The sequence below is a fragment of the Salminus brasiliensis genome, chromosome 6, assembly GCF_030463535.1.
Source record: "Salminus brasiliensis chromosome 6, fSalBra1.hap2, whole genome shotgun sequence".
Taxonomy (NCBI): Eukaryota; Metazoa; Chordata; class Actinopteri; order Characiformes; family Bryconidae; genus Salminus; species Salminus brasiliensis.
The window spans coordinates 19,555,535-19,569,712 of record NC_132883.1 but is presented as its reverse complement, the minus strand read 5'-3'; the positions used below and the strand labels follow the sequence as shown (position 1 = coordinate 19,569,712).

The 14,178-nt window shown below is 35.0% G+C and overlaps 1 protein-coding gene and 1 long non-coding RNA gene across 2 annotated transcripts; one reads left to right on the top strand and one right to left on the bottom strand.

The window, feature by feature from the left end:
- Positions 1-183: 183 nt before the first annotated feature.
- Positions 184-2,478, bottom strand: LOC140556865 (uncharacterized). The gene is made up of 3 exons (XR_011979764.1): positions 2,390-2,478; positions 410-447; positions 184-230 (listed from the first exon to the last, which is right to left on the bottom strand). It is a non-coding gene; the product is annotated as an uncharacterized lncRNA (long non-coding RNA).
- Positions 2,479-4,309: 1,831 nt separating this feature from the next.
- Positions 4,310-13,803, top strand: lrrc2 (leucine rich repeat containing 2). Its single transcript, XM_072680969.1, is given in 11 exon segments — positions 4,310-4,376; positions 4,379-4,399; positions 4,774-4,921; positions 6,924-7,051; positions 7,163-7,221; positions 7,323-7,479; positions 7,650-7,786; positions 7,869-8,014; positions 8,098-8,250; positions 8,353-8,492; positions 13,589-13,803. Coding segments are annotated over 11 exon segments (1,206 nt in total). The 3' UTR covers positions 13,639-13,803.
- The last annotated feature ends 375 nt before the right edge of the window (positions 13,804-14,178 follow it).

The window sequence follows — 14,178 nt, the reverse complement described above, 5'->3', positions numbered from 1 at the left end:
TTAAAATCCCTCAACTTGCCCTGATGCAAGTTTCCATACCTTTCTGTTACTTAAATATAATGTTTTTCATTAAAACATTTTAAAATAATATTTACTTATCACTTTTGTGCATGATCACCATTATGGTTAGGGTGTAGTACCTACAGGCAATACGGTACCATAGATGGCTACTCACTTATGCACGTCTTTTTTCTTCATCATAGGCCTGCTCTCAGACACATGTGCTGCAACTGTACAAATATTTATTTTTTTTAGGGTTATCCCATTAGAAATTTCAGGACTGGTTGTAAACCATAGGACATTGCTAAAGAATGGATCATGTATCATGTTTAACTAAAAAATAAAATGATTAACATTATGAGGCTTGTGGGCAGTTAACCAGAAGAGGTCAGTCAGTTAGGCTACTCACCTTCTCTGGAGCGGTAGGGACCTGAGGTCTTCCTAAACCTATTCATTCATTCATTCATTCATTCAAAGAGGATGAGCCAGGTTTAGAGCTTGCGGATTGTTTTTCTGTCTTAACAGCCTGATGAGATGCAGAAAACATTTGGGGAAATAAAAGACATATTTTACCAATTTCTGAATGGAGTACCTGCTAGAAAATATAGTAAACACAATTTCTTTAGTGTCTTGGGAATTGACATTACATGTGCTGGCAAGTAACCTAATAATAAAAAAAAGTTATCTTCTAATTTCAATAAATAAAGTAACTAAAAACAAATAAATAAAAAATGAACAACTGTAGCCTGTAAATACTTATATAATCACAACACAGCGCACAGAGTGATGCACAACATTTCTTTTGTCCTTTGGGTACCATGCACGCGATTTTGATTCTGTTTAGTTAATTAATTAATTATTGTGTTTTATTTAAAATCCAAACATTGTGCAAAACTAATTCATTATAATTCAGATGAAACATATTGTGCGTTACATCCTAAAGGATGTGCATGTTTGATACTTAGGTTCACTTTACACAGTTGTTTTTAGTATTGTATTTAACGCCTGACATCTGGCTGTACCATACACAGTTGTTTATTGTGCTTATTGAGTTTTAAAGTATAGTTTTAAAACATATTTTTCATTACATCCAACATCTAAAGGACATGCATGTTGGTTGACACCTTGCTGCAATATCCACAGTTGTTTTTAGTGTTGTAAATACTATTGCTAAAATGCAATTATTGTACTGTACTGTACATAGTTTTTGTTTTATTGTGATATGTAAATTAAGATAAGATAATCCTTTATTAGTCCCGCAGTGGACTTTTAAAAACATAATTAATATGAAATAGATTTTCCTTTATACCTACTTCACTCTACATAGTTGTTTTTAGTGTTGTATATAATTTTACTGAAAATTAAAATACATTCAAATTAATGTAGAATTTGCATTACACCCCAAATTCAAAGGGTGTGCTGTTTCCTGATGCCTAGCTTTACTATACACCGTTGTTATGGCTAAAATGCTATCGAGTTTTAAAATACAAAACAAATATAATTTTTTTTTATATTTAAAAGTGAGAAAACAGTTTTTGCATTACATTCAAAATCTAATGGGTGTGCATGTGTCCTGATGCCTAGCTGTACTGTACACAGTTGTTTTAGTGTTGCGTATAATGCAGCTGAAATGCTTTACATTTTTAAAGAATTAATAAAAAAGTAGATTTTGCATATCATGATACCCAGCTGTATTATATTGTGTTGCATTTAGTGCTATTAAACTGCTACTGAATTTTAAATATTTAGGAATTATTTAAAAAAGTGTGTACCCAGCTGCAATATCCACAGTTGTTTGTTTTCCACAGTGTCGTGGAGCCACCAATAGAGGTATTTGAGTGTATTAATAACAGACTTTTTTTTTTTTTTTTTTTTTAAGCCATCTATTGTTGAGTGGAAACAATAATATGTGTGGAAATACACATATACACAATAAATTATTTAGAGGAAAACAAACGTGTCTATATGTTATAAAAGCAATGTGATTCTGATTGAAAATGTGGTCTCAGTTTTTCGGTATTTACACAAAAAGGATTAAATAACAGGTATGCATCACTCTCTGTGGTCGTACCGTGGTGATTATGTGATTATCTGATGGCTAGCATCGTCCGTTCAACAGTTTTAGCTCCGAAAAGTCGGATATCGCCAATAAACTGCTAGCTAACTTTACCGCGGCTGTTTACCGACATGCCCCACAGCCGCAAAGCGAACAACGAGGCAGATGGCGTGGCTGGGTAAAATATATTAGCTAGTAACGGTCAGTAAAGGCTGGGGTTTGGGAAAAAAAACAAAAAAACAAACCCATTCCGCTCACAGTGTCCCGCTACTTCTACTGTTCACTACACAAAAACAAGCAGCTACATGTGAAAAGTTTAGCTACGTTACTTACAAGAGGTGCGAGTAGTCGAGCTGGTGAGTGCCTTAATATGTTGCTCTTTGTATCGTGCTTTTTGCTTTGTTCATTGCTAAAAACAGAGAGATGCTATTAATACACCCAAATACCTGTTGAAGACAGAGATAAATACTCAAAAACATCCAAAGTGGAAAAATAACAGTTCGGCACCCCAACTCACAACAGCGAGGCAGCGTGGTAATCAATGCGCATGCGCGTCTAAACATTCACCTAAAAGGTGCCTTCTTGTCCAATTGATAAAATAGCCATGAAGCTTAAGCAGATAAAGATATTTAAAATAATAATAATACATTTCAAAAGTCAAGCAGTTTAATACTTAAACTGACATACTAAGACAGTTTTTCGTTGATAAAAAAAAACAGTTTTGCATTGATTTAAAAATAATATATAATATATATATATATAATATTAAATATATATGTAATTATATGTATAACACTTAGTGTCAACCCTGCTAAACAATACATCACAGCTTTAAAAAAACTGGAATAGTGTTCTATCCAATAAATACTTGGGGTTTTGACAATTTAAAGGTTTTTTATTTTTTCCTTTTAACCATACAACCTAGGGATGACTATTATTGACCAGGTATTATTGGGGAGAGCCATTCTAAGAACATCATTAATATCTATGTGGAAGCGTATTAGTGTGCGTGTGTTGTGGTAGTCAGAGTGTATTGGGCATGGACACAGTGCAGCATTAAGAAGTTCAAGAAAAGCCAGCTTGCTTAGTGGCATACTTATACTGTGCACTGTTATTGGACAGATGTTGTGTAGTAACGAGAAAACAAGTCAGGGAGCGGAAGGCCAGTGGAATTAGTGTGTCTCTGTGTGCCTGTTCCTGTTTAATACAAAGTGATACTAAGACTACATTAAGTCACAGTTCAGCATTACAGGCCGGCATATTTGGTGTAGTAGACATAAGAATTTGTCTGGCAGTTTTCTCCCGTCTTTTTTGAGTGTAATCGGAGGTCATCTCAGTGAGGACCCTCCTGACGAGCCTCTCTTCGATGTTGTAACCCCTTGCTGGCAGAAGCTTGGTTGCCATTTTACTCCCAAGGACTGATTCAACTGAGTTTACAGTTGACGCAATAGCCATGTTGGTCTGTTCCTGACCAAGCAGCAAGTAGTTGTATCAGTGAATATTCCGCTAAGCTCATTTTTAAGAATCTCTTGTACTTCGCTGCAAGAATAGCCAAAATGGTCCACCAGTTCACGGATCACATGTTTATAATCATGATGAACAGACATGTTGCCAAACAAACAAAAGCATGAACAATCTTCTTAAATAAAGGAACCGTAAATTTAAATTTAAATGTAGCACTAGATGGCAGTAGGCATGGCTTAAGCAGTGTAACAGAAGTAAGTACAATGTTCAGTGTTAATATTCATTTACTCAAAATGAAATCACTTCATATCAATGTGAAGACCCAAAAAACTTGATGTAATAGTTCTTAATCAATCTAAAGGCCACACCTCTATTACAAAAATGGTCCTTGGACTAGACCCGGCTTAGTTGTAGAGTTCATCATCCCAAAATGCAAAGTAACATGTCGTAAGCAAGTCTGACATTTACATTTTCACATTTTCTGTTTTTCTCTGGTACAGTGTAATTCGAACACAGCAACATGACATGGTTTTTCAAATTTAATATGAAATTCTAAAGCATTACACACATCTAAAAGCATTACATAATTTTTCAATTATGCATTTTTTAAACTAGCAAATGCTGTACTGCCTGCTTGCAAATGTCACTTCATAAACTGTATTTAATGAGCCCCTCATGGAGCTGGTATGTGTGAGCTTGCTAACATGTGACAGATCTATGTGAGTATGACATAGAGAATTGTATCCCCAAAGGTAAAAATAGCACCATGCTCAGACCTGCTAAATATAGATGACCCATAGAAATGGGCCGTGTCTTGTAAACAAGCAGCTACAGCTAGAAAGAAGCACAAAGGGTACACATCACAGATACACATATCAGGTAAGTCTATGTAGGCTTTGAGGGAACATATGGCTCCTTGAAATGTCATGAATTACTTTTCATATTGTCTGGGTCAGTTTTTGTATGACTTTAGGTCACTGTTATCTACTGTTGCTGTAATAGCAGATTAAGTAACACTTCTGTGACATGCTAGCTTATGTGTTGTAAATACAGGTTTGTCATTTGTCTTTAGTATTCTTGACACACAAAGGCATTTCTAAACAAAATAATATATCAATAACTAAATTAATATTATTTTGAGTGCTAAATGAACAGTAGATGTTATTTCTTAGGTTCTCCTTGGGATCTGTTTTGTTGGAATGCTATAAGAGGTTCTGTGCAAATTATTCCTAAAACTGCTATTACTCAAACAGAAACCATTATGAGGGCAGAAGGGATGGGAATCGACATTCCAGTGTATGACCTTTCACTGATACGTGGTCTGTGGGAGACCCGAGTAAGGAAGTACAAACAGCGGCAGAAGAAGGAACAGGAAAGGATCAATAAAAGTGCCCTGCCCAAGTGAGAAAAAAGAACATTTACTGAGTAGAACCTGTTAATTATGGGTTAAGCCAAAGTAGGCTTTCTGTAGCTATGTCTGTATTTTGCTGCACTGTGCCATAATGAGTTCAAATGTAAAGTTATTTGTATTTTCTAAAAGGTAGCTTAGTTTTAAGAGTATTATAGTCACAAAATAATTGGATCAGTCATGTTTTTTAAAGATTGTATTCTAGATCTATTCAGGATTCTGTTCATTTATTCTGTGGCAATGTCCTCAGTCTGTTCTTTATGCTGATGTCCCCGTTTCTATAATGCTCTTCTAAAAAGTAAGTTCCTGAAAGGTTCTTTGGTGTGATATCATGCTACAGAGTTTTCCCATTCCAGCCCTGGGGCTTGAACAAATGTTTGTGTTTTCTCATGAAGCAATTCAACTCATTAACTAATTAATCATTCTTCATGTGCAGACAAAGTTGGCAAGGTGCTGTTTTTTTGTTTTTGCTGCACAGTAAACACATGTGAGATGTCAACTTAGAACAGGGCACCTTTAGTTTGAACCCATCTTTCAAATGGTTTGCCATCAAAGGTTCTAGGTTCCTAGTTGTACATTTTAGGAAGTAAAGTTCAGGCAATTTTCTCATCCTCATCTTTTGTTTTAGTGTACAGAAAATATATACATGAGTTTGTCATTTTGCCCCTTAATAATAATACACACAGCCTATGTAGCTCATCAGTGTGGATTGTGAAAAATGCTCAATTGTCAAGACAATTAAGTCTGAGGCATGTCACCAGTTGTAAATAGTAACTGTCAAATTTTCTAAGCTTTTAAATTTCTCAGACTCTTTAAACACTTTAAGTAACTGTAAAAAATATCTGAAGACAAAAGTAATCAATGCTCTTAAGGTACAAGTCTATGGGTACAGGTACGGGTCCATAGGCTGAAGGTGAAAAGAGGATGACTTCAACAACAGGACAGTGAAAACATACAAAATCCACAATGAATGTACTACCTGAAAAGACACAAACTGGAGCTTTTAGAATGGGTGTTAAAGTCCACTGATTTGAACAACATAGAAAATTAAACAAGCTTTGCATGGAAGATGAGCTAAAATATAAGAATTAGAGGTTTTCTGCAAAGAGGGGTGAAACATTATTCAAGAACTGAAAAAGTTTAGCTGGCTACAAAAAGTGTTTGGAAGCTGCCAAATGGGTTGTTATTAAGCCCTGGCTCTGTAAGGTGCCAAAACATTTGCACAGGCCATATTGATTAATATTTTTATATAATGAAAGACAGAATAACTACATTAGGAATTGTTGAAAGAATACAATTGACAGAATGGATAACACAATATATAATTGCTAGAAAAAGTAAGCAAACAATTTGGAATTACATAATTACCAATAAGGTGTGGTCTGATCATTATGTAAGTTACAATTATAAATTAATCTAATGAAACTAATAACACAGTTATGTGCTAAATCTTTATCGCAATGCGTAAACATGCACATTGCAGGCTAGAAAAAGTATACATCACACATTTTGCACCTTTTAGGGAGTTTTAGGGAATGCTCCAAGATTCCCCATCAATGTTGTGCAAATCCTATTTGCAGCTCTACATTTGGTGGAAGTCATTGCTGCTAAAGAGGTTATTAAATTCAAGTTTCACTTACTTTTTCTAGCATACATTGTGAATGTTGAACAATTTGTGAACTGTTTGTGATATCAATTTAGTTAGACTGTGTTTGTCTATACTAGACCACATACTATTATAATCTATAATCAGAAATCCAGGTACTTCCAAATGGTTAACTTTTTTGTAACTGCATATAAAACTATATTTGTTCATATTCATTTTGACCAAATTGTCACCTGCAGCCTTATCTGCTGCAGAAAATTATTGTGTTAGGCATAGTGCAAGAATTTAAATAGCAAAAGATAGTTTAGGCAGTGGGATTTAGCCTTTAGACATTAGATCAAACTTTCTTTCTGACAGATAATGCTATAACTTCTATTTGTTCAAAATAGGATAAATCAGCAATGGCAGTATCGCATTACATGCAGAAAAATGAAGATCAAAGAAGTGAATGCACTCCAGTGCTATCTAGAGAGATCAGCCTTTGCAGAAATGGACATTCTACCCACAGTTGACACAAGTATGTTTAATGTGGAAACATCTTCCTGTATTGTGCATAATGGTTTGTTTGAATTTCTTTGCTTACAATGTAGTGTTTGGATACTTCATATGATAATTTTGTTCTTTATAGCAGACCTTGACAGTGAATATAAAAAATTCATTTTTGAGCTGAATGGGAAAAAATGGAGGGTAATTTTAACTTTAGTAACATTTTATATTTTTAAGCAAATAGTTTAAAAATCATGACAGAAATTGGAAATCATTTCTATATTTAACCTTATTTATTACAGAAACTACCAGAAGATCTTCAATATATGACTTTTCTTAGAGAGTGGCATATTCATGGAACAAGTATTCAAAAGGTTCCCACCTACATTGAAGAGTTTGTGGAATTGTGTGTCCTGGACATACCTAAAAATGGATTTACAATGCTCCCCCTGGAAATTGGTAACACTTTTTTATTTTAATCTATACAAGTTATTACACTTTTAATCACTTATAGCAAGTAATAATAAAAATCTTATATCGCTTTTCTAATTTACCTTCCACTTTAATACCAATATCTGTACAATTATATAAATGTGAGAACCTTACTTGGTCATCTGTTTCATGTTTAGGAAAGCTTGTAAACCTGAAGGTACTGAATGTGAATTACAACAAGCTATCCAGCATTCCTCCTGAGCTTGGAGAATGTGAAAACCTGGAGAAACTGGAAATGACAGCCAATTCTGATCTCTCTGAATTGCCCTTTGAGGTAGCATCTTAAATATTACATAATTTATTTTTTTGGTTTAGAAATTGTGTTTTTTTTGTTAAGAAGTTGAACTGTTTTGCAGCTTAGCAACCTAAAAAAACTGAAACATCTAGACCTAGCAGAAAACAAGTTTGCTACCATACCAATCTGCGTGCTTCGAATGTCAAGTTTGCAATGGTTGGACATCAGTAACAACAAACTCACAGATTTGCCAGAGGATATTGACAGGTACATTCGTCATATGCTATTTTAAGTAGTTTTATCTTGCTTATTTTTTAACCTGTTTATTAAGCACCACCCCCTTTTTTCAGACTAGAAGAGTTGCAGACACTGTTTCTGCACAAGAACAAATTGACATACCTACCAATGGTAATGGCAAACATGGACTTACTCAAGATGCTTGTTGTCAGTGGAGATGAATTAACCAACCTACCTTCCAAACTGTATGATAATCCTCATATGAAGTAAGTACGAATTTCAATAGCATCAATTAAAATATAAACATTTTAAAGCTAAATACATACTTAACATTTCTATGCAACTTAAATGTTTTCTTTTGTTTTCAGATTCATCAAATTATTTGATAATCCAATAGGCAAGAATAAAGAAGAGGACGAGAAACATGAATCCATGGATAACAACACAGAGCAGGATGAGCATGAGAAGGAGTTTATGCAGACATATATTGAGACTCTAAAAGATAGAGGTAAGTTGCATATCGTTTTCAGAAATTATTTATTACACATACAAATATTTTCAATTCTAGTGATAGATTTTACATTTAAATTCAATGGCATTCATAATAAAGGACTGTAAAAATTCAAAAGTTGAGTCAAGGTTCAACAGTTAAAATATATAAAAGATAGTTAAAAGATATTATCATTTACTTGAAATGATTGCCATGAAAAGGAAGGCAAGTAACAATATATCCATATTTCTATGACTTTAAAGCATATCAAAACTTAATTCTAATGAGTAAATATAAAAACGACATGATAGCCCCTATTAATATGACTGTGCAAGCAGTGTTCAATTACCATGTTACTGTTTATCTCCAATAATTGTGAAAGCTCTTCCTGGTGGCCCCAACAGCACAAAGATTAGTTCTTATCCCATGTCATGGTGTCCTTTTCTCGTCTCCTAAAGTCTCTGAAAAGGTGACTGAGAACAAATAGGTGGATAGAAAAAAGCAAAAAATCTTCTGCACTGTATGTGACTTCACGCTATGTAAAACACATGTGCATAGGCCATACTGAGGAGAGTTTAGGAGCACATCACTCAGACAGCTTGTTGTCTAGTATTTCATACACGTGTGGCCCCAAGTTTCTCATAATAGCATTCAACAGAATATATTAGTCCCATGACAAACATAAACACCATCTATTAAGCAATATCCAAGGCATGAACAAGTAGTCATTGTGCCTGTAATACGTCTTAAGAAATTAAGAGGATAAAATGATAAAAACAAATATCAATTTGTAAAACAATCAATACTAACAGTGTTGAGGTGGATTACCCTCTTCAAAACAAAAATCTGAGATCTACTTTAATTAGGGAGTAAAATTAATCTCCAAAAGAAGGCATACCAGTTTAGTAATTGTCTGGTCTTTAATTAAACAAATGCATAGATCTATTGTATGTTTACAGTGTTCTCTGATATGTATAATACACAATTACCAAGCAGTTTATTGGGAAGACTATACTACTACTGGTTAAAACCCTCTTGCTCTCAAAACAAAACAAATTTCTTCATCGCATGGCTTACAGTTTTGTTTAGGTTATGATGGCATGATTACAGTTTTTCTAGGTTATGCTGGCATGATTACAGTTTTTCTAGGTTATGCTGGCATGGTTACAGTTTTGTTTAGGTAATGCTGGCATGATTACAGTTTTTCTAGGTTATGCTGGCATGGTTACAGTTTTGTTTAGGTAATGCTGGCATGATTACAGTTTTTTCTAGGTTATGCTGGCATGATTATAGTTTTTTCTAGGTTATGCTGGCATGATTACAGTTTTGTTTAGGTTATGCTGGCATGATTACAGTTTTGTTTAGGTTATGCTGGCATGATTACAGTTTTTTCTAGGTTATGCTGGCATGATTATAGTTTTTTCTAGGTTATGCTCGCATGATTACAGTTTTTCTAGGTTATGCTGGCATGATTATAGTTTTTTCTAGGTTATGCTGGCATGATTACAGTTTTGTTTAGGTTATGCTGGCATGATTATAGTTTTTTCTAGGTTATGCTCGCATGATTACAGTTTTTCTAGGTTATGCTGGCATGATTATAGTTTTTTCTAGGTTATGCTGGCATGATTACAGTTTTGTTTAGGTTATGCTGGCATGATTACAGTTTTTTCTAGGTTATGCTGGCATGATTATAGTTTTTTCTAGGTTATGCTGGCATGATTACAGTTTTTTCTAGGTTATGCTGGCATGATTATAGTTTTTTCTAGGTTATGCTGGCATGATTACAGTTTTTTCTAGGTTATGCTGGCATGATTACAGTTTTTTTCTAGGTTATGCTGGCATGATTATAGTTTTTTCTAGGTTATGCTGGCATGATTGCATGATTTTTCAGGAGTATTTTCATGCTGTGAATCTCTAGTTCTACAACATCCCAAAGCTGTTCTAGCTAGCTCAGATCCAGTGACTCGGAAGGCCACTGAAGAACAGGGAACCTTTTTTCATGTTCATGAGACCAGTTTGACACAGCTTTTATGTGACATAATCTTTGTGACATAGTGGATTCATGCTGAAAGTAGCCATTAGAAGATGCATGTGGTCAGCACATGATTAGCTGCGCCATTCAAGCGATCATTGATTGGTATTAACAGGACACACCAGCCTGGACTGCTGGCACAAGGCAAATAGATTAATGCAGTTAGTAAAAAATTCTGACTTTAAAATATGTGAACCTCAGCAGAAATCAACATTCATCAGATTAGGCCATAGTTTTCCAGTCTTCGACTGTGCAGTTTTGGTAAACCTGCTTTCTGTTCTTGGCAGACAGAAATGGGACCTAGCATGGTCTTCTACAGTCGTAGTCCATCCACCTCAAATGTTCACATATTGTGCATTCTGAGAAGTTTGACCTCTCTCAATAACATGGTATTGTATTGCAGTGACAAAAACATGATGTTGTAGTGTGTGTTACGCTGGTATGAGTGGATTAGACATAGCAGTGTTGCTGCAGTTTTTAAACACAGTGTCCAATCACTGTCCATGCTATTAGATGCTCCTAGCGTGTTGGTCCATCTTGTAGATGTAAGGACAGATACAGAAGCTCATCTGTTGCTGCACAGTTCATGTTGGTCATCCTCTAGTCCCAAGCAGCACTGCTGTGTTTGATCCCCTCATATTACCACAACAAACCTTTACATACCACCACCATGTCAGTGTCAGTGCAGTGCTGAGAATGGCCCCAATAATACCTTCTCTGTGGTGGCCTTGTGGGGTCCTGACCTTTGAAGAAGGTTGTGAAAGGAGGCTAAAAGTTCTGAGATAACAAAGTATGCAGAGAAACAGATTGACTACAGTCTGTAATTATAGAACTACAAAGCGGCCCAACATGGTAAATTGAGCTCATAACATGGACAATGAGTGTAGAAGCATGGAGGTAATGTAATGGCTGATAATTGTATATATTTCACTGCTGCCACATGATTGGCTGATTATTTACTTACATGAATAAAAAGGTCAGTTGTCTTCCTACTAAATAGCTCAGAAAGTGTAGTTATTATTATGAATGACTGAGTAATATTAGAAGACCAGTTGGTAATTTTTTTTCCTATAATTCATCATGAGCAAAAGTCTATGTTATAGGGTAAGACTCTAGACTTTTATCATCATAATACTGTTTATTACAATAATAACAAAAAGACCTTTGAAAAAGATCTTTGCAAACATCATTCAAGCTTATTATTCATGGGAATACCTCTTTCTAATGTGTACACATTGAACAAGATATAGGCCTATGGAAAAACAAAAAAAAAAAAAGGGGGGGGGGGGTTCTACCTAGAAGTCTAATTCAGTAACCCAAGGATTCAATGTTGCAGAAAACTACCAACATTACATTTATACAAAATATAAATATAAAGTTTCTGTGACAGTTGTATATATAGCATCACGTAACGCATTTAACGCTTAACAATTACAGCCATTTTAAAGGCTCAAAAATTAAGGAGAAAAAATGTCTGGAGCCGATTTCACATGTTGAATTTGAATTTAGTAGTTGCTTGTGGTCGTCCCTAGCAGAGAAAAAGGGCCGTGGTTGAGTGAAAGGGGAGCTCTTAGTTTCTAATTTTAAATTTTAGGCATTAACTAACTCGCACTCTTAAATGACTCACCTTAATACATGTGCACATGCAACAACAGATTCTCAATTTCAGACCAAGTTTAGATTTATTTGGTCGCTTCCCTTGTATTCCCCTACTGAGGTAATGGATATATGATCTTTAAATACTAGACAGGAGAAAGGAAAGTTCTTGGCTTTTTCTGCCATTTTAGACAAAGGGACAGACGAGGCGGCTCGAGAATACACATCTCAGTCTTAATTTGGTTATACATATATAAACTAGGGATTACATCAAAAAGAAAATGAAACAATGGAACGCTTACAAATTTGAGCACAAGCAACACTGATATTAGCTCTGTGTGTATGTGCATGTCCCACACCAACCCAAGAGTAATAAATAAGTAATAATAAGAGTAATAAACTGATTATGGCTGTGGAACCACTAGAAATAAACTAAAAAACCAAAAAAGCTTTGAGAAACAAAGCGACTAGTTAAATAAAGAGGTTATTTTATTTACCCTTTAGCTAGAACCGTTACCTGTAGGCTGATCTCTATTAACACGTAGGTATGAGGGACATAAATGTGAAAGTAAATGTATGTAAAGCATGTAGAAGATCGCACAAATTATGAAAAGAAGGACAAAAATGCATTGTGTAATGTAAGGATTGCAAGGAAGCTGTAGGGTGTGATTAAACTGCTTCAAATCATGGTTGCCCTCTAGTGATATGGCAAGACTATAGTAACTTGTCAGGTTCTGAGATAGATCCTTCTTTGTGAAAAGGCAGTTTTCCTTGGGCATTAAGATGGCTCTCTTGGCTCAGAACATGTATAGGGTGAAAAGGTCAATGGTCCTGAGAGCAGATGGATCCTCTTATCACGGCAGAAATCTATGTTGCAAGGCTGAACATCAAGTTAAGGTGCTCTGGAATGAGCACTCACCTGCCCTCCAAAAAATGTACTCACAATTTGAACTAATGTTGAAGGACTAAAAATCTGTGAAAAAATTATGTAATCTCTTACATTTTTAACATTGGTTAAGATTTTTAAAATCCGGGTGTGGGCCAGGCACCTGACCACAAACCACTTGATAATGCTTTTCATTTACAGAAGACAAAAGTGTAGGCAGAAGGACCGCCAATAAACAGCAACTAACCTGTACCTGTACTAACCTGTAGATCACTCTTTTGCGGTAAAAATATTTTAGCTGCAAATAAAATTTGCATAATGTTGAAGTGGAACATTGGACTATTGGACTATATATTGGACTATAGAATGTGTATCAGTGCTTCCGTATTTCTAGGATACCTTGCTTCAGGCACCTTCAGCCCTCTTAAGATCGTGATAGAGCATCATGATAGTTAACTTACTTTATCTAACTTGCATTGTAGACGTTTACTCAACATGCCCAACAAAAGACATGAATGGAACAAACGTTTGTCTATAATTTAGCTTCAATAACCAAAAGAAGCAACAATCTAATACAACATTTAATTACTGTTTTATCAGCTACAGCACCAACGTACACTACTAAGGTTTCCCTGACCTGCCTTCTTTAATCAACCTGAAGACATCAGAGCCAACTTGGACACCTCCAGCAAGACTGAAGCCATCATGGGGAAGAAAAAAAAAACATTTTGTATTTACTCACCTCATTTACAGGATGCATGTCAAGTAAATTTAGTTGAATGAAATTCTAGTTTACAAATGAGTGCATGCTGACTTTGGTGGCAAGATTGAAGTGAATGTGGTGTGTTTTGCACAATTAAATTTAGCAGATGTCCATTGTTATTAGGTTTAATATATTTACGTGACCAAATACTTGTTGCTGGACAATGCCGGAATTAGTTTGAACATTGATATATCAATTTCAAATGTATCAAGAATAAGGAGTTTTTTTTCTTTTTATGACTAATATAATACTTAAAAGTTGCAAGATGTTTTAGTCTTCTTTAGCCAACAGGTTTTGTGCAAAAGCCAAAGAAACAAATAATGCTGGGCTACCACAAAATGTTAAGCATACACTGACTTACATAAAGCCTGTATTTATTGTACTATTATTTGCATTTACTCTAATATCATTATTGTGTGTCTCAGCA